Source organism: Serinus canaria, chromosome 1A (assembly GCF_022539315.1).
Source record: "Serinus canaria isolate serCan28SL12 chromosome 1A, serCan2020, whole genome shotgun sequence".
In the NCBI taxonomy this organism is placed as follows: Eukaryota; Metazoa; Chordata; class Aves; order Passeriformes; family Fringillidae; genus Serinus; species Serinus canaria.
Genome location: NC_066314.1, coordinates 58,796,128 through 58,816,541, shown reverse-complemented (window position 1 = coordinate 58,816,541; position 20,414 = coordinate 58,796,128). Strand labels below are relative to the sequence as shown.

The window sequence follows — 20,414 nt, the reverse complement described above, 5'->3', positions numbered from 1 at the left end:
TGCCCTGGCTGGATGCTGGGTTTGGGCTGTAGGGTATCATGCTGTGTGCTCACACAGGCAGAACAACTTCCAAATTGCTGGAGTAAGCTCTAGAATTATCTCAGGGGTGAGGCAGGCTAAGGAAAGGAGCTGAGGCCAGCAGAAGAACCAATCCCAAAAAGCCAAAGCAGAAAGTGCTCATTTAAGAGTTCACTCCAGTTTAAAGCAGCCCAGTGCAAAGCCAGAGCAGGGAAAGGCCTGACCTTCCTGCTTGGCCCACAAGATCAGCCCCAGCCAGCCCTGCCACTCCAGGGGACACAGCACCTCAGTGTCCCTGGGCTGAAGCAATGCCCCCTGGAGCATCAGCCCTCCTGGATCCCACTCGTACAGAGAATTTACTGCTAGTGGGGCTGTAGCACAATGCTGCACTGAGTGTCATTATCACTGCTAAATGCTGGTGGCCTTCACCTAACCCTAACCCTTTACTGAGATATAATTCTCTGCTAACCTCAAAAAGGGAAGGGGCAGCCAGCTTCAGTAAAACCCCATATCCTTCCTTTTCTATCACTAAATTACCAGGGTTCTGCCATGTTGAAGAGGGACACATTGCACATGCTGGCACACCTGGGAAAGTCAAGAGCCCAGATTTTTCCCAGTCATCAGGAAATCAAACAAGTAGCAATTGTTTTTTTCTACAGAAAATATTTATTTGCAAGAAATGAAAAGCATAACATACTTCACTACATACATATTTAGGCTACAAAAGCAGGTAGTCTGTTCTCTCACAGAATCAGGCAGATGATTTAAAAAGAGAAAACAGCAATTTCTTTCCACCCAATGGACATGTTTGCAGTGTGAACAATCAGGTGGGACCGTATCCAGATGACAGCACTTGTACAAAAATAGAAAGGTCACTGAACACAGACACAAAGTTAAATAGACATGGCAAGAGAATAGAGATATCTGCAGTCAGAAGAGGCCCCAATGAAGTTTACTGAGGAGTTTTGAGGGGGGGGGTGTGCTTTTGCACTAGTATCACTGTCCCTGTCATCTTAGACAGTGCTAAATGTTTGCAGAAGCCTATAGGAACAGAGGGAAAGGCAAAGATCAGCTTAAGTGCCCTAGGGGTGTCACAGCAGAGTGACTGCTCTGCATGACCCAAGGCAATGGAATTGGCCATGGATACTTCTCTTCAAGAGAGCACCACCAGGTAATTTACCCTTGGAAGGCCTTGTGAATCTCAGGAAAACTGGGATGTTGCAGCACCCTCTGAGAGGAAACTGCTTCCCCTGGATTGCATCTCACTGTGCCCAAGGGGTGGTTGGGGCATCAGTGCTCCCAGGGGCCACCTTTTAAGGCAATTTACACCAATTTAAAAAGAAAATAATAATTAAAAAAGCATTCAAAGCCATAATTCTGCTGACCAAAATGATACCAGAATATAAAATAATTAGTTTTTTGTACCAAGCCAGAACTGGTCTCTAGGAAGGCCATACAATCTAGGCACACACACAAACTGACACAGTGCAACAACATTCAGTCAACAATTAATTACAGGACAGTCTTCAGAGCAATTCACACAACAGTTTTACAAGTGCTCAGTGATGTGGAATGTGAACAGGTTTCAGAGAGAAATGCCTGGACTTTCTGCTGCACAAAGCCCAAAGTGCCCCATGTGTTCAGGTAGATGCCTTTATTTAGCAACACTACAAGAAGAAAACTCTGTGGTTTTGATACCTTTTGATCATTCACCATGCCCATGTGCACACTCACACACATACACTCATTCTCTCTAACTGCACAAATGAAGAGAGCAAGATGCCACTATATCAGCACCACTGATTAAAGTCTGTTATGGTAAAGTCAGATATGAGCAGAGTTCTGTTTAACAAAATTCAGTACCTGCCTCTGCTTCTCCCTCTTTCTCTTCCACTCCCTTCATTATGGACTACCAAAGGCTCAGAGAGATTTTCACCTGCTGTTTAGAGGGTGAAGTGGGATATAACACAAAGGTCAGGTATGCATAAACAGGACTGCACAGGATTAAAGAGCAAGGGCAATAGGAGTGAACCCAAACATAGCAGGTAACTAATGAAAGAGACTATCATTGCTGATTTAGGCTATTACTGCTGATTTATGGAATCAAGAACTAGAAGGCTTCCCTGTGATGCAAGGAGTCCCTTCATCTGCCTTTTCTTTCACCCTTTCTGTAAGACAGGTCTACAAATTCAGCTTTCTCATGTTCTGCTCTCACCTCTTTAGCGGCAGCTCTTGGAGGAAGAATCTGGAGATTGGTTGTAGGTCAGACAAGAGACTACTGCTAATAAAGAATATCCAAACTCCACTCAACATCAGATCCAAGCAGCATCACAAACGAGTTGCCTGCATGATGCACTTTTTCCTACACGGGAATTTCATTCATATGTGTGTATATATATATATGTGTGTGTGTGTATATATATATATATAGATATATATATACACACATAAAAATGGAAAAACCAGATTGCAATTTCCCTCTTAATTCTGGAGTCTACAATGGATGCTGATCACCTAAGCAATGCAGTAATAATCAGGATCAACCTTCAACAAATTCTCTGAATGTTCAATGTCACTTTATTGGCCATGAGAAAGCTACAAGATGGACTAAATCCTTACATTTTCTTAAGTAAGACCTTACTTAACACATACATCAGCTCATTCCCCTTGGCAACCCCCAAAGTTGTTAAACCTTAATGCTAAATAGTGCAAAGCAGCCACACATCATAGCACTGCACTGTTATATAGGCTGGGACAACTTTAGTAGCTACAAAGTACTGACCTATCATTTCACCTTCAGAATACAAAATGTTCCCTTTTTAATTAGTGACTCAAGAAAGAAATATTTTAGTCACCAGGAGTATAAAAATACTCTGTATTCCTCTGTTCTGAGCTGCGTGGGTTTTGAACAATGGCCTCTTGGCATTAGCTAAAATCTAGAGCCCAAATACTCAGTGGAAATCCCTCCCAACGTAGCAATTAGCATCATTCACTCACTTGACCTACATTCTCAAAGTGTCTAGACAGAATTCACCACTGATAGCTTGGAGGGATGTAAGTGGAGAGGTGGGTTGGTTTCTTTAGCAGGGGAAAAAAAAAGTTTTTAGATGAATTTTTGTTCTATGTTAGAAGAATCAAGAACACATTAAGATACACTGTTACACAGAGAGATGTGGAGGAAGAGGTCCCCTGTCAGTATAAATCAGATCTGCAGCCTCCAAGAGCACTGTGTGAGAACCATGCTGCTTGGATCAGCTGGGATCTGGCCGAAGAACCTCAGCCTAATCCATTAGTCTGTGCTGCTGAAAAATATTGAGTGGTACAGATGAAATGAAAGAAGTGCAGCAAAGAACTATAAATAGCCTGGGGGGAAAAAACTGAACACCATTTACACCCTAGTAACAAGGTTAGAAATGTCACATGCCCTGTGATTCAGACTTTTGAAATATACATATATATATAAAATAATGCCCTATATTCCTTCATAGCTTATCTCCCTAGAAGCAAAGACCCAAGAGATCTAAACATGCTCTAAAGCTACAGGCCAAAAGGTAAGTTTATTGTGTGTATAAAATTGTGCTGGTGAGCAACATAGCCTTACAGCTGAGGACTTCAAGTTTATCACTTAAGTCCTCTACTGGAAATGGAAATTATGTAGCACACAAGGCCTTTGCTTACCCTGTCCATACACACACCTATGATTCCACAGCACCAAGTCACTGATCAGCAGAAAAACCACACTGGCAGAAGGCTAAGGCCTCAGGTACTAGAGCTGAACTGATTAAAAGCACTCACTAAAGCATCCTCCCTGAACCTGCCTTACTACTCCTCTGCCCTTAACTCAGAGCACAGAAGCTGCCTCTCCACGTGGTCTGCAGTGCATCAACATTCCCAGGGGGATCACCCCTGCACGCTGAGGCTGGCAGTGCAATGACACCTTGTCCTGCCTCTCCTGTCCCCTGCTAGGTACAGAACACGGGCACAAACCCCCTCTGGAGGTCGTGGGTCCTTGCCACACAACAGCCTGTGAGCAGGTGGTGGCAGGGGACTCCTGGGCCCCTGGCAGAGAAACCTGTTCTGTTAAAGCCCCTGAAGAAAAATGATCACAAACATAGCCAAGTGAAGCAAAGCTTTTCCTTATTATAAAGTAACATGTAATACAATAAATCCCCAAGCAATGTGTTTGCTAGGTCAAAAGATTCCCTAAAAAAGAGTACCCAAAAATAACTTAAAGGAGTACACAAATTAAGATTATAGTAATATACTTACAAGAAATCAGAATGGCCATACTGGCTTGAATGGATTAGTACAGAGGCCTGACCCAGACCATGGCCAGTTTAAAATGCTCAGGATGAAAACATAATTATCTTCCAACCAGATTTGAACCAGTATGCCCAAATTAAACCAAAAAAAGGGCAAAGTTTTAATGGTGGCCAGCGCAGTAGGCTTCAGAGAGGAGGAGCTAGTTTGGTTGTGCAAAATCATCTATCCTTTAAGAGCAGAGAAATAATTCCACTTTGGTTTTCACACAGTGAAGTCAGCCAGCTGTATCTGAAATGGGAGGTGATCCATTTAGCTGGCATTGGGCAGGAGCTCAGGCTGCACAGTGCACACTGCAAGACTGTAAGTGGTGTTGTGCTTCACACCCTGGGGCCTCTTCTGCAGAACATTTAACCACCTGGTTGCCCTCAAAGGCAGCAAACCAAGGGTGCTCTGGAAAAAAAAAGATCATTTGAGGAATTTTCTAAACTATGACCTTGGCCACTTATGCTGACCAGCTGGGGTCAATCCCAGCTTTCTCCTGCCACTTTGCTGACCTCAAGTGGCTGAGCAATGCAGCCACCCCTGGTGGCACTCACAAGTGGTCACTGTTTGTGTGAAGCCTTAAATCATTATAAAATATGTATATACAAAAGTTGTTAGAGGATACTGGAATGATGCAGAGAACCCAGTAGCATCACTGTGAAGGGAAACAGACTTTATGGTGGAGGCTGACCCATGCCAAGATGGGAACACTTGCAAAGCAGACTACAACAGCATTTCTCCTGTCACTGTCACCTCAGGTAAAGTAATAAGGCACTTGGGTAGAAGAACAGGGCATTACCTAGAAGAGCAAATCTGCACACCAGAACGAGCTCATGGAGTCAGGCACTTGTTTCACTGATGTGAAACACCCTCTGAAAATGGCACAGGGAGGACTGATCCACAGTCCCCTCCAATTCACCAAATCTCTTCCATTCATTTCACTGGATTTTGAGGCAGGCCTGAGGGTGGCAAATAAGATGCTGAAGGAAGAAAGTCTAAGGAGAATAAAGAACAAGGAAGGAGCTGGTGCGACAGCTGCTGTAATAAAATACAAATTCAATATTTTACAAAATAGAATAGTTGCAAGAAATATCTACTGTACATAGTAAAAAATTATTTGTAAGGCTAGGTTAGTTTTTCCCTTATTTATCATTAGGAAAAATATAAAAGAAAAAAGAGCTTCAAATTACTTTTTTTTTTTTTTTTCCACTTCTTCTGGTAAACTGTTAAGCAGCTATGCTAGCCTGCTGAATTAGGATTTTCACATTAGATCCATCCTCAATGGAGCAGGAGTGCCCTTCTGTAGGAACCAGATAAAGCCCTGCTTGAATTCTGGACTGAGTTCAACTGTGCCCCTGCAAGGACAAACTGCAAGAAGCACAGCTCAGGCAAAGGCATGACCAGGCTACTGAGAGAGAGAGAGGGAGGGAGAGGACACTTGAAGACAACACCACGGGACAAGAAGGATACACAGCATGGAGAAGAGGACTGGACCAGGATCAGACCTGAATGCTGCTCTTGGCTTTCTCAGTGAGCCTGGGCCAGTCACTTCACCCCGCCACGTGCTCATCTCATTCCTCATTTGACAGGTCTCCTGCCTACACAATCAGCTCCTCACATCAGAGGCTGCCTTGGCATACAGCTAATACAGGATCCACCATCTCCAGGCAGGAGCTGGCCTATCTGTACCCAAAGCAGCTGCTCTCAGATCACACCTCTGGAAAAGCAGGTCAGAGGAAAGTAAGACACGTGGCTTTATTTTAGGACAATTCAAGCTCAAGGGAAGGAAATGGGCACTCAGTGATGTTTGTCTGTCCAATTTCAGGGTCTGTCCAGATCACTTGCAGGGTTAGGAAAGCTCAGTTCTCTTCATTGCAACTACCTGAACAAAATTTTTCAAAGCTAATAAATACTATTTACAACAGTAACAGGAAGATGGCAAGGAAAGGAAAACGCAAGACAATCTGAGACTGGGTCTACACAAGAATTTTCATCAACCAGCTAGAAGCCAATAAATTAAATCCATACAGTCCTCTCAGGAGGCACTTCTGGTTTAAGCCTTACATTGATTTAGTTTGTTGGGAAGGAACTGACTTAAGCTAAATAGATTAGCCTTAAGCAGACTAAAGGGCATCCATCTAAAATATTGCATAAATGTAACAAAACCTGCTTTCTAAACAGATTTAGTTAAACTAGTCTAATTCTCCCACACAGCGTGTGGAAAAGACATTGACTGATCTTTGCTTGATTTCTCAAGGGTGGAAGCAGGGAAGCCCACCAGGACTGCTTTCAATGCACAGAGAAACCTACCCTGCTAAGTGATGAAGAGATTGGAGGGGAGAAGGGAAGAGCATGGGGAGGACAATCCAGCAGCATCATGGACCAGCCCTCTCCTGCCTGTGCTGTGAACTCAGCAGTGTCAGGGCCCTTTCTTGTCCCCTCAGCAGCAGGCTGCACATGTGCTTCTCTATTCCCCAAAAGGCTTAAGGGCTGTAGACCAGCAGGCACAGAGCTGTGGTGAGACTCTAAGCACCATCATGCTGCATCTCCTCTCTTTCTCCATTACCTTCTCCCAAGAAAACTACCACCCACATGCTCCCATTGGTTTTGCACAATTCACCCTTCTCCAGAATGTCTTTGTGCTCAGATCAGGCTGTGTGCATGTACAGGCACACACGCCCACCAGTCACTGGCACGCTGCTGGCATCATCTGCCACCATAATTCAGTCCTGCCCTTGCAGTGTTAGACAGGAAAGGGATAAAAGCAGAGACAGGGACCGTGTGCAACGGGAGGAAGGGAGTTACAAAGACAAGAGATCCCATCTGTAGTCACAGCCTCATCAGTCAATGCAGAAGTTGAACTCCCTCTCTTTTGTACTTTGGTTCACTGAGGATGACAAGTCAGGGGAACTTTGGTTGAAAATATGTGGGAAGGAGGGAAGTCAAGAAAAAAGGCCTTTTTTATTTTTAAGAGGTGGCATTGACTCTTCTGTCTATTTCAATTATCTTCAGTGTTTCATTTCCTTCTAGTTCCGAGTTGACTCTGTAGGGAACAAAAAACCAAAGGTTAATGCTAATAGCAATTTTTTTTTAAGTACACTTCCTGCTTGATTTGGCTAATGCTGAAGAGCCATTCAGTATTTAGCAGCAAGCTATTGGTCAGTTAGCTGGGTCTGGTAACATATGGAATTATACTGAAGCAGTCATCTCTTTGGTTCTAGGCAAGCAAAGGTGCAGCAGAAAGAAGCACACACATTTAAACCAGTGACTCTCTCTCTCTTCAGAGGCCTGCAACACTTACATTTATGATAAAAAAAAGCAAACAAAAAAATAATCCCTTACATTTATGCTAAAAGTGAGGGAACTCAGTGTGAGAACTTAAGTAGTCAGATAATTGTACATGTCTGTCTCTTGAGACTGAGTCCTGCAAACTTTCTGCAGTAATGCTTTAGTAAAATCACTGCTGTGAGAAACTCCAGCTCTTCATGCCCTAACCTCATTGAAATTCCAGTGAATCACAACCTCACACTTCCATACAACTGCCAAAAGCTTATTCCTTTGGGAAGCACTCAAGAAAGTGCTTTAAAGAAGTGGGTAGGCCCAACTAAGAGGCTTACAGGGGTTAGGGTTCTGGCAGAAGCACTGAGTTTGGTAGCTGTATTACTACAATTCTGTTGCAGCTACTTCTCCAGAGCAATAGTGACTTTGCCTATAGGCTCCCCAGATAAAAGCCAAACTCTTACTTCATGCTTCATGGTGCCCAGCACAGCTGAGCTGCCAGCCTGACCTCTGGCCTTCAGGTATGAACAAGAGTGACACAGAACTCCCGTGTGACAAGCAGCCTACCCTGCACTCACCTGTGCTGCTGCAGGCCCAGCAGCACTGATTTCTCTAGCCTTGTCTCGTTGGCTATTGTGAACTGCATGATATCATCCTGCTGTGTCCCTGGCACAGCTTCCAGGGACAGTGCTGTGAACTTGGAGGTGTCTGTCTGTCTGTCACTGCGGTCTGCAAAGGAGATCGGGCTGGATGGCTCCTCCAGCTGTTGAGGCTCTTCATAAATTAGGAGGCTCCTTGACCTCACTGCACACAAAGACAGAAGGCAAAATGAGACGAGCAACAGACAGCTCAGAGAACAGCCCTGGTCATTTCAGGAAATGGAAACTGTTAGGGCAGAGCCAAAGCTGCAAAGGCCTTTTCATAGTAATTAACTGGCAATTTGAGAGCTGAAGAAAGAAACCACAGGAATGGTCTAGGTAGGGATCCAGAAGCCCTAAATTATCTGAAAAACAAGAACAAAATTAAATAATAACTTTGATAATATATTGGTTCATTATGGTTATGTAATACTAACAGTTTCCCATTCAGTCCCTGGACTCTTTGGTGACATTGGCAAAGAAAGAATTTGTGCATTTTAACAGTATGAACATCTGCTACCGAGTAGAAACCTGCTACTTTTCACAGACCTTTAACTTTAGTTCTGCAAACAGAGGCAAAAATATTCTTCAAACAGAAGTACCAAGTAGGCTAGTGGGGAAAAGGTTTTGCTCATTTTTATGAAGTTGGCTGCCATCAGCATAGTTTGCCAAGCTATCCTTCTTAGAAAAACACAGGTATATATTAAAAAACGGCCATTTAAGGAGCAGAAATGCAAGAGGTGCTTGAGAAGAGGGTTGAGAATGGGTGTGGAAAACAAGTGCCTAAGTACAGCTGAGCAAAGAGCAAGACTGGAATAGCTGTCACTTACCAATGGAATCTGTGTAGGACTCTGGTGAGGAATGCTGCCTGGGCAACACCATCTTTGTAGCAGAAGGATATGGCCCGTAGCTCTGAGAGAAGCTGCCAAAAACTACTGCAAAGCACAGCACCACCATCTGGCAAAGGGAGGATGCAGGAGAGGTGAGTGCACTTGACCCACATGCGCACACAAGAACTGGTATTTTACCAAAACAAACCATTTGGGGCCATCCTCACCACTGCACACTTAGCAAAGGCAGGTGACAGCTCAGTGCTTCAAAGGGCACATCTAAATGCTGGGCTTCATTTTCAAGGTCTGCACCATTCTGACCAGCTGCCTTTTTTACTCACAAAGCTGAAATGCAGATAAAGCTGCCATGTGTGCTTTACATGCACTGCTGAGGATGTCCAAGGTTATTTCTGCTGCTGGCCCCAGTCTTGCTTCCAAGTGACAGTGAGGCTAGCTTACACCTTGTAAATGATTTCCATCAATTTACAGCACTTTAGGTATAAAGGGAACTTGATAGCTAAGTGTAAGGAGGGAAAAGCAAATGTTTCATTCTATTCATTTTCTTGACTACTACTACTGAAATAGGACAGAGGTAGATTTACAGCCTCAGTCATATTTTGATTTGCTTGAGCAAGTTTATTTTTATTAGTATCAAAAGTACAAGCCTCAAAGGTCACTCTCATTTTCATTTTACAACCCTAGACACCATTTCCACCATATAATACTGCAGGAAATAATAATGTGGGTCCCTTGGAAGAGCATTGCTCCTTCTTTCAACTGCAGCACCCAACTAAAACCACAAGCCCAGCCTCCTCCAGAACTCAGTGCCTTCCCACAACCATTAATCTTTATCAGTCACAAGTCTCACCTCCCTCAAAATGGTTAAATCATGAAAAGGAGTTCCCTAAGCTGCAAATTTGCCATTGAGAGGCTTTGCAGAAAAAGAGATGTGCCTTGAAAGAGATTCTCCTTCCCTCAGAATCCCCATCCTTGGGGACACTCACCATAAGACAGGTCCCTGTTTGTGTGCTAGCTGCCTTACACGAGCGGGACACTTTGCCAGCGACCACGGCTTGGAGTCTCTGCAACTGCTGCAGAAGTGTCCTGGAAAGCAAAGACAACAGGCAAGCATCACACACACTGACCTGCTTGTTGGTTAAATACATTTCTGCTTCAAATTCCACACATGGCAATAATACAGCATTTAGGATAATGCAGAGATAGTTAAAGTCTTCTCCTTAAAATCACTAGCAAGGAATGGTTTTAATTTTACAAAGTTTTTATATGTATTAGCACTGAAATGTTCAAGATTTTTTGCTTTTCTCTCAACTTATGTCCCTGAACATATACTTCTTTAGTACTTTCAGTAAGTTTTTATAAATAAAAAATGTATTTTCAGTGTTTCTATACAAAATGGCACATTAACAAGTGAAACTGCTCTGCATGCAAGTGACCAGCTGCATATATAACCTGACTCTATGTCATGGATTCAGCAGGTGTTTTGCCATTATTTTTAAAGATGCAAAATCAAGTTTATAACTGCTCAGTTAGTTTTCAAAACCTTCAACTGGTCTAGTCAGTTAGCTAGTTGGTTATCAAAACCCCCTTTTCCCCACATCTTGCTATTTAGATGTTTAGAACACACGCTGGCTGATTTTTAAAGAGAAGAACTTAAAACCAGACATAGGCACAGACTTCACTTCTCACATTCATTTATTAAATAAAACACTTCAATGCTATTTGTTAAATCCTGCAGAGTTGACAAAAATTGCAGATGCTTCAAGCGGCTCCTCTGATTGTGTCTTTCAGAGGTCCCAACCACAATGACAATTCTCTTGTGGCTGGGTTCAACAGTCCCAGACCAGAAGAGCCTTTCTGACTGTTTTTTGGTGGTGTTTTTTTTAAATTTTTCTGCTGTTGCATCAATTACTACAGTCAGAACACAAGTAATTTAAATGGGAAATGATCTCAAAGTATGACTGGTACAGGACTTTCACATCAGTCTTTTTAACAATCTGTCAGTAACCAAATGCCTGTCCTCAACACAAATATAGTATAATTTTGTGTGAAGATGCTAGATTTTCTATTTGTTCCCAAGTTTACTTTTCACTTCTCCTATAAGTTTCACAATCTACTGTGGAGGATACCCCACAGAAACTCCAGATGACAGTTTTGGAGGCTGTTACGTCAAAAGCTAAAGCAAGAGGCAAGGTCAGGATGTCAGAGAAAATAGAAGGAGTATTTTAAGACCAAACTGGCTAAAAGCTAATTGTAGGACAGACCCAGAGGTGCCTTCACAGCTCAATATACCCTGATCTGCCTATTTTCATAGATTTTTTTAATCATCGATGCTCATTGCTAATTAGGGCTTAATGAATTCAAGGACTTCAGGAATACATTCTGAAATGAGCACAAGGCATTCTCACAGCACAGATTTATCTGGGCCAGCAGATCCTTCTCAACTTGTAAAGAAAGAATATCTTGAATGCTCTTGAGAGCATGGCTTACTCTGCAACTCAGTGTTTAAAAAAGAGAGCGATATGCCCAATGCAATCCTTTATTCAGTAATACAGAAGACCACAGGCAAATTTAGAAATACAAACAGTGTCCACCACCGAAATGAGACCATCCTAATTCCCTGCTCCCTTTGGCATCTCTTCCCAGTTCCTCCTGACATCCACTGCATGGCACAGGGCTCACCAGACCTGTGCACTTCATTTCCTGGCACAGAACACCTTGCCTGCAGTACTCCCACCATGTGCTGTGTCAGACAGCAATGCCCTTTCAACCTTGAACTTTCTGTGCTATTTTGGAAGACTAAATCTTTCCCCCATTTCAGGCCTGACTCACTGGGCTCGATGTAGAGCAGCTCTGCAGAGCGAGGAGGAAGGAGCTCTCCTCCTCCTCCTCAGCTCGGGGGCTGGCAGCAGCAGCAGCCTTGAAATGCTGATCGTTCCTGCCACTTTTTGTGGAGGCGTCAGTGAGAAAACAGCTAATGGCTGGTGAGGAAATCAACAGAGAAGAGGCAATTCTCCTCAGTTTGTTCATCTCTGCCTTTTCATGCTCAATTTAAAAAACCTGTTGGGCAGAGTGGGCCCAGAGAGCTGATTACAAAACAGTCTCTTTGGAAAGTGTAATGAGGCAGGTATTCTGAGGTCTTCCATAGACAGAGGAAGATTCATCCTCCACCTTATTTACCAAATACCTTCACAAAAAATGTCTTTCTTCCCCCAGTCATTTATCTGTTTGAGCAGAGCTACTGTTTCCTTCTCAACAGACAAGGACTCAGTGTTTGGAGCTGACAGATACAGGTGCAAACTGTGAGCAAGAACTGAGGCAAGAACAAGAAACAAGTTTGATCAGAGATGACATCAGTTTATCCTGCCACTGCCAAAATGAGACACTCCTTGGTGCATTTGTTCTCTCATTTGTATCTGGAATGGTGGAAGACTGGATTCTGAGGTCAGAAGATTCCCATGCAAAAACTTGTGACTGGACAGCTGCAAGGGTGATCTGGATCAGGAGAGGAAAAAGGAGCAGATCTCTGCTCTGCAGAAAAGGGACTTCCCTAAAAATATGATGCTCCCTTCAAACACCAGTAGAAAGGCCACAAATGCTTTTAGTGGAATACACTGCCTATGGCTAAGTCCTAACAGGAGCAAATGCAATCCCAAGACAGCATGCTAAGGGGGTTTGCACCCACAGGGATTATTTTCACTGTGTCTGACACATTTCCCAGGGATATTCAATTAGAGGGTCAATTCTGTAGGAGGTGTGAGTGTGCTTTCACGCTTTTCCCTGCCAATGGAAGCACCTCATAGGAAAGCTGTAAAGTGCCTGAAGACTCCTGCACTTCCTTCCACATGCTGCCAGCAAACTCAGTCTGTGATGTCTTGGTTTTGGTGTATATTCACATTTATTCAGTTTCAGAAGAGGCCTTTTCACTACTAAAGTATGGAGCAAGACAAGCCTTCCCTTCTGCTTCCAGTGATATTTTCATTAAGGAGAGAAAACTTGTCACTACAGAACCACCTGGGAGACTTCCTCAAGTCAGCATTTCTGTTTAAAATCCAACATTGGTGCAAACAAACAGAAAAACAACCAAACGACATCTTCTAGGAGACACCAAACACTTTATCCTAATCAAAAGTTTTTAGAGGATTATTCCTATTGTGTGAGGAACAAAACCCAATTCTGATAAGGAGAGAGGAAAAAAATATTCTGTCTTTTAATTCGACACAGAGATTCCTTCTCTGCCTGTCCCATTTGTAGGAAAGGGGACAACTCCCAAAGTAAAGTTTTAGTTAAAAGACCACTTAAATCCACAATCTTCCCATTTGAACTACAAAGAAAACCTCCAGCAATTTTCCATAAAAGATGTTCCAGGGCTGCCAAGCATTGTCAACTGTTGTAAGGGTGGCCTGAAATTAGGTGCAAGATATCTCATTGCAACTTAAACCTAGATCCTTTATTCCTTGAAAACAATTTGCTAAAATGACTTTATCAGTCTCAAATGAATGAACAACCAATCAAATCAGTGAAGTCTGGCAGCTTTGGTGCTGATAAACCTTTGGTGGGTCAGACTGATGTGCAACTTGATCTTTAGGTGACTGGGAGTTGAAGAAAGGGAAGAATATCATATTTTTATTCACAAGGCATTGCCATTAAAGTGCTTGTTAGTGGAGATCTACACAGCTGGCTGCTGTTACTCCATGGGAGTAACTCTGCAGCCACTTGCATTCATTGTCCATGTGTGACAATTTCAACCACACATGCACTGGATCCTATGTCTATCATTTCTCCAGGAAAAGAGATCATCAAGATACTTACAAACACAGACTCAACAAAAGTGAGAAGCAAAAGCACTTCTCAACACATGATACCCAGAACCAGAGGTTTCAATATTGTCTTTAAGCCCAAACAGGGCTCTCCTGTAGACAACACTGGTGTCAAGAGAATGTTTGCAACCCTCTGGATCACTGGCAGTTTCTGCCTTTGGACTCAAATGTGAGTGGTCAAGCCTTCTTGGTGGCTGGGACAACTTAGTTCAATACCCAGCACCAGCTTCTTCTCACACCCTTTGCTTTCTGAGAGAGAAGTGTCCCATGATGAGAAGTGTCACATGCTTAGATTCTACTCAAACCAATGGCTCACTTGTGGCTGTAAGACAAAACAGGTAAACATGCAATAAAGTGCTTCCTTAGTTTTGAGAAAACTGCCTAGGAAGGAACTTGGATGGGTTTCTTTTAAGGGATTGACTAACACAAATTAGGAGAGGTAACATATGCTAGTGTTCTAATACTAAAGATGACAGAAATGCTGCACTCACCCACTCAGAGTAATGAGAATTAAAAACTCTGGCATCTTGATTCCCAGCCTCCTGCCTTCTCTTTCAAGATGTGTGAATGCCAAGGGAAGTGCTCCAGGATGCAATTTTTTTGACCACACCCACACCTTTGACATTACATCTCTTCAAACCCAGATTTTCAGGCTAAGGCTGGCTTTCAAGGAAGAATCTCCTGAATTTTTTCATGTTACTGAGAGTAACGAAGGAACATTTTTATCAGAAAAAAAATCTCGTGTTTCCATGGTTTAGAGCCTGATTTTGAAATGCAAGCAGGGTTTCCCTGAAGTCTTAGGTATGTATCTATGCAAATGTTTTCTATATATAGATTAACATACTCTTAAAATCTGATTGCACATACTGAAAGGAAACTGCTGTTCAATAGTTGTATGTTTTGGAAATTGCTCTTCAGTTCCTCTCAATCCAGCTAGACTACACAAACATGATAGTGACTGACAGTAATACATGTTCATTAACTTTTAGATAATCAACTATAGCCCAACTTTTCAACAAGGTAAAAATCCAACTTCGTCTACATCTACAGTTGAAAGCATCACTTAAACATGTAATCTTATTTTCCTGTTATCTTCCTTCCACTCTTACAGTCTTTCACAAAGGGAGAATAGCTTTGATGTTTGTAGATCTAATTTTAGATAATATGTTCAATAATGTCTTCATTTTTTACTGAAATGAATATCAAAGTTACAGCTAAAGTCAACTAGGGCTCTGCTTTGGGTATATTAAATAAGACACATGTGTGCTAACTGTACTAGGTGCTTTGAGAGATGAAGTCCTAAACATATAAAATTGGGCATCTGACACACCAAACTGACACTAAATAATTTTGACCACCACTGCTCCAAACTTAGATTCTGACTGTAGGTAGGAGATGAAAGTTTCAGCTACAGGATGCTGTGAAGACAAGTCCTGAAACACGTGAATAGTTTCTGGATGTCATGCCAAGGCTCTGTGCAAATACCAATGAGGAAATGAGACATTTTGAATTCACTGTAGGATGTGGATAATGTACATTAAACCAGGGCCTGGAAACATCCTCTGAATGAGACAGTTGCCCAATTACACAGTAAAGAGGAAAAGTGGCTTTTTGGAGTTAAGGTGAAAAACTCTATAATATGATATGTTACAAAACTGAGGTTTGATGAAAGCAGGCACTTTAACAAATTTCTCAGTACTTCACACATAAGCCTTAGCAGATTTTAGACACAGTTGATATCTAAATAGCCAAAACAGCACTGCCATGAGTTATAAGAATTTCTGTGCAGAAGGATGAACATCTGCTTCTCTGCATGAGATTACAGATGAATATCAATGCTATCGCAGAGGGAAGGAAACAATGCAACTCATCCCACTTGGCCAAAGGATGAAGCATTTGGAGATCATATCACTTACCTAAAACTTTTTAGAGCATTTAGCATGAAGGAATTAAGATAATCAAATAATAGGTGAGATGCCAAAGGTCCTTTCTGAAAGGATGAACAACACCAACAAAGCTTGAGTGCATCCTCAACAGCTCAGAGATGAAAACAGCTGGCCAAATTTATTTTAACGGGGGAGAACAACACCAGGGTTGATAACATGTTGTCCCCAAGAGGATAATCTACAACTGCACCTTTTCTTAAGAGAAGCTGGCTTCAGTACCTGCTGGGATAGATTCTGGGTGAGACATCTCTACTCCACACCTACAGAATAGTTCCTGGCTCTTTTATGTCAAACTCTGGAGGACTATGTAAGAGGCACAGCAATGGCTTGGCTCTCTTCAAGCAAGCAGCAGATGTCTTTATGCATGAGCAGTGTGTGGGAGATTCTCTGCAGCAAGTCACAGTGCTGCAGGGTCTGGTTTCATGAAATTAGAGATTGGATGCAGAGATTAGAAACAACACATGCCACTCAATTAGCAATGCACTGGCTGCCAGATCAGCTCTAGGGCCATTTTCCACGATTGTGGTGTCTCATCTCTAAAACCCAGCCTCCCCCCCACACTTCAGTGTCACCATCATGTTCCTTGGTAATATTCAACCACCACTGCAAATGCCTCTAACTGGGAAGTGTTAAGTGTGGGCTCATCTGGTACCTACTCACTGGGATTTGCCATACTGAGCATAAGCCAGGATTGACACTGAACTCTCTCAGCTAGCATCCAATTAAAAGCTTAGCTATTCAACATCTTCTGCCATGTGTCCTTTGTAAAAGCCACCACTGAGTCACCCATTTTTTCAGAAATGAAGAAGCAAAATGATGATTTTCCCCTCCAAATGAAGGAAACTCTAAGGTGTGAGATAGTTAGAAGGGTGCACAATAATTGCAATGACATCTAGTAGTGCATAAGGAAGTAATGATGACTCTTGAGTTTCAGCACTGTTAATTCTGGAAGTGTCATGTCTCAGCTTAAGGCTTCCTGGCAAAATTTCACTAAATAAAGACAATTGGAAGAGCTGGACTGTAGGGGTTTTTTTTGGTTTGTATTGCTAATTACACGCCTTTGGGCAGTGGAGGAACTCAGAGAAGAGTGCTAAAAGGTTTCTCCAGCACACCACAGGCTGGGGAGGCAGTTTAAGACGTGACATCAAAACTTCCATGCTTTACATCCCACTGCAGTCACAATAACTGGCCTTCCACATCCTTCTCTGACATGAGCCCCATCAGACACAGCTATTGTTCACACCTCAGTTGATCTCTTAACCACCAGATTTTCACTTTTCACGGTGATATGCCACTACCAAGTTCTGTTTGATGATATCCATACCTTACCTGTTAGTGTTCTCCAGGACTTCAACCTTCTTACGCAGCTCACTGTTTTCATTTGAGCAGGTCTCAACTCTGGAGACAGCACAATGGAAGAGAAATATAAAAACACCAGTTATTTATTCAAGTGATTGTAAAACAAGCCAAACTGGCTTCCACTGAGAGCTCTATGATCTTGCCTGCATTTAAAGAAACAATTACACCAACCAACCTTAGTTGTAATATTTAATCACACTTCATAGCATGAAACACAAAGCAAAAGTTGCATTAGCTGTCTGGGAAAAGCCATGCTTCTGAAATCAGAGCCTCAAAATTCAATTTCATGAGGTCTAATAAGCCACGAGATTAAGGACAGTGCTCAAGACTGTCCCAAGACACTACCCCTTTCCAAACCACCCCTGAAATCCCCAAACTAAAGGACATTGTCATACAACATGTAAGAGGTCCAAGTAAAATATGTGACTCCTAAGAAAACTAAGAGAACCATCCTGAATAGCTTCAAGAAGAAAAAAGGGAAAAGAAAATGTCCTTGATATCTGGTATGCATGAGGTGGAGTTTCAGAAGAGTAACTCTGAGGAAGCAAGACAGAGCTATGAAGAGACAAGAAAAAAATGGAAATTACATCAAGGATATCACCAAAGATGGTACAAGGGTTTTAACAGAACCATCTGGTGAATTGCATAAGAGTAATACTAGAATATTCATCTCCTGGAAGAAAGATTAATTTGGGATATAAATCACTAAGTGGGGGTTTGGCTCCTGCTTGCTAAGGGAAGTCCATGGGTCACATGCTATTTTCCTGAGTCCTGCTTATTTTCCCAGGCAGTCCTGACTCACCCACTTCCTATTTCTGTTTTCATCTGCACTAGAAGACGGAGTTTACTCACTCTGGATCCATCTTTCCCTGAACACTGCCTGTCCACTAGGCCAACACAGTCCCCTGAGGTGAAGGCCAATGCAGCTGGGTCTTGCCTTATTTAAGGTGTGAAGTGTTGGCTGGCACATGAACGACTGGCTGCAGGCAGGCACAGTCCTGACCCCGACAAGCAGCTGCCAGGAGCAGGGCCTTTTCTCAGTCACTGCCACGAGATGGCAGCTGGCACTCTGTGCATGGAACTGTCCCAGCAGCCACAGCTGGAGCCCTTCCCAGTCCCACAACTCGTGCTATTGGCCTGCTTGAAACAGGAAGGAGGCTGGCTTACTTTTTTTCCAGACTGTCCATGTATTCTTTCTTTTTTCTTCTACTTTCCTGGGCAGAGATCTAAAGAAAAAGGATGAAAAACACCAAATATTTGCATAGAAAACAAAAGCATCAGAGATGAATTAATAAACTGCTAAAAAGCCACAGTGTTATTGGATTCAAGCATCTGTCTTGTTCTCATTTCTATTCCTGGCAAGCAAAGCACTGACTGGATCTATTTCCACATTCTGAAGCAAGGCTCCTCCTTTCAATCACACAAAAAAAGATCATCTGCTAACCTTAAAAAATAAATCAGATTCATCTGGAGAGAATTTCCCAGGACAAATACCAAAAGATGATCCCAGGATGTTGTCCTGCATCCAGGACAGAAAAAGCCCATGGATGCACTAGAAAGCAGCTTTGCAGACAAGGACATGGGGTCCTGATGAACAAGTCAAACAACTGTCAGCAGTGTGCCCCTGTTGGAAAAGCAGCCAGCCAAACGTGGGTCTGCACTAAGGAGATTGTAGTTAGCAGGTCCAGAGGAGTGGCTCTTCCCCCTCTGCTCAGGGGCTGCAGAACCACAGCTGAGTACAGCAGTGCTGTCCACAGCTCAGAAATCCTCTGGATGTACAGAAGCAGGCTCAGAGACAAGGCTCTGCTATAATAAGCATGCCAGAGCACATGACATTTCAGGAAAGGAAGAAAAAGATGGGCTTGTTCAGATTGAAGAAGAGAAGGCCAAGGAGGGAATCTGATTTATTGCTGCCTTCAACTATCTCGTGCAGCAAAGATGATGTCAGAGCTCTCAGAGGCCCACAGCAAAAGGCAAGAGGCATCAAATACAAGTTGCAGCACAGGAAATTCCAGTCACACATTAGGGTTTCTATTTATTTGTTTTTACCATAAGAGTGTCCTATTAGGGGAACATGGTGCCCAGAGACACAGGGGACTCATCATCCTTTGCAGCAGTAAAATGTGACTGGACAAGACCCTGAGCAACCTACTCTAAGCTGACCCTGCTTTCCAAGCCAGGGCTTTGACCAAAGGACCTCCAGATTTCTCCTCAATATAAATGACTCTAATTCTATTTAAGTGGTACGTGAAATGCATTAGATCACTTCAGAAAATTTTGTAAAAAACACAGTACAAGACCAAATTCCAATTTAATGTGCCCAAATTTACACCTCTGTCTGCAAAACCAGTAGCAGAATATAGTAACCATGAAATATGTGCTAAAATCCTCTAGAACAAGTGAGCTGGCCAAGTCTGAAAAAAATAGCATTCTTCCCTATCACTACAATCTTCCCCACATCAGAAGGAAAAAAAAAACAAACTTGCAGGGCATTTGGCATCCTTGGTATCAACTTCACAAGTCACTGAATTCAGTGATCAAAAAACTAGTGCACTGAAATACACAGTCATATTTTAAATCAGGAAACAGAACAGAACAACTTCCTCATCATGCAAAGAATACAGAGCTCTTTGCACACCATAAGGGTAGGATTGTTCTGATTTTTAAATGCAGCCAAGCCACAGCAACTTGATACCCTGCCTGCTAAATACCCTATTGTTAATGGGGTCAGGTAAATACCTACACTGAGGCACACTCACATTCACAGACAATTTGATGGATGTGTTCAGGAACAAAGAAAAGCACTTTGTTAAAAGACAACTTACAGCATTCAACAGTACCACGGACCATTACTGCAGAATTCTGCAGCATTTTTTTAAATGAAGGAAAAGTAGGAACCACCCAGCAAAGCTAACTAACATTTACCTTGTTTTTGATTTTCCTGCGGATTTTCTTTAGGACTTTCTCCTCTGCTTTTGTCAGGGGCAGCTTGGTAGGGATTGGGTAGCCCTCTGCTATCAGTGTCCTCTTCTCTTCCTCCGTAAGGATGAGGGGGCCAGTCCCCTGTAATTTCTTCAAGGGTCATAGAAATGAAATAAAATAAAACAAAATATTAAGTGTACACAGTCCTAGAAGAAAAGGTTGTTAGGGAGGGAGGAGAGGCAGAAGGTCTCCCACTTCAGACAGGACTAGGCCTACTGG

The 20,414-nt window shown here is 42.7% G+C and overlaps 1 protein-coding gene across 2 annotated transcripts in view; it reads right to left on the bottom strand.

Annotated features, from left to right (window-relative positions):
• Positions 1-661: 661 nt before the first annotated feature.
• The window catches only part of CREB3L2 (cAMP responsive element binding protein 3 like 2), a 75,055-nt gene continuing 55,302 nt past the window's right edge, over positions 662-20,414 (bottom strand). For both annotated transcript variants that reach the window (XM_030237771.2, XM_030237772.2), the window contains exons 6-12: positions 20,139-20,285; positions 18,381-18,439; positions 17,184-17,252; positions 10,075-10,174; positions 9,071-9,197; positions 8,181-8,406; positions 662-7,366 (exon numbers count right to left, since the gene is read on the bottom strand). In XM_030237771.2, coding sequence (XP_030093631.1) covers positions 7,291-7,366; positions 8,181-8,406; positions 9,071-9,197; positions 10,075-10,174; positions 17,184-17,252; positions 18,381-18,439; positions 20,139-20,285 — 804 coding nt within the window. In that variant the 3' untranslated portion in view covers positions 662-7,290. The remainder of the gene's footprint in view (positions 7,367-8,180; positions 8,407-9,070; positions 9,198-10,074; positions 10,175-17,183; positions 17,253-18,380; positions 18,440-20,138; positions 20,286-20,414) is intronic.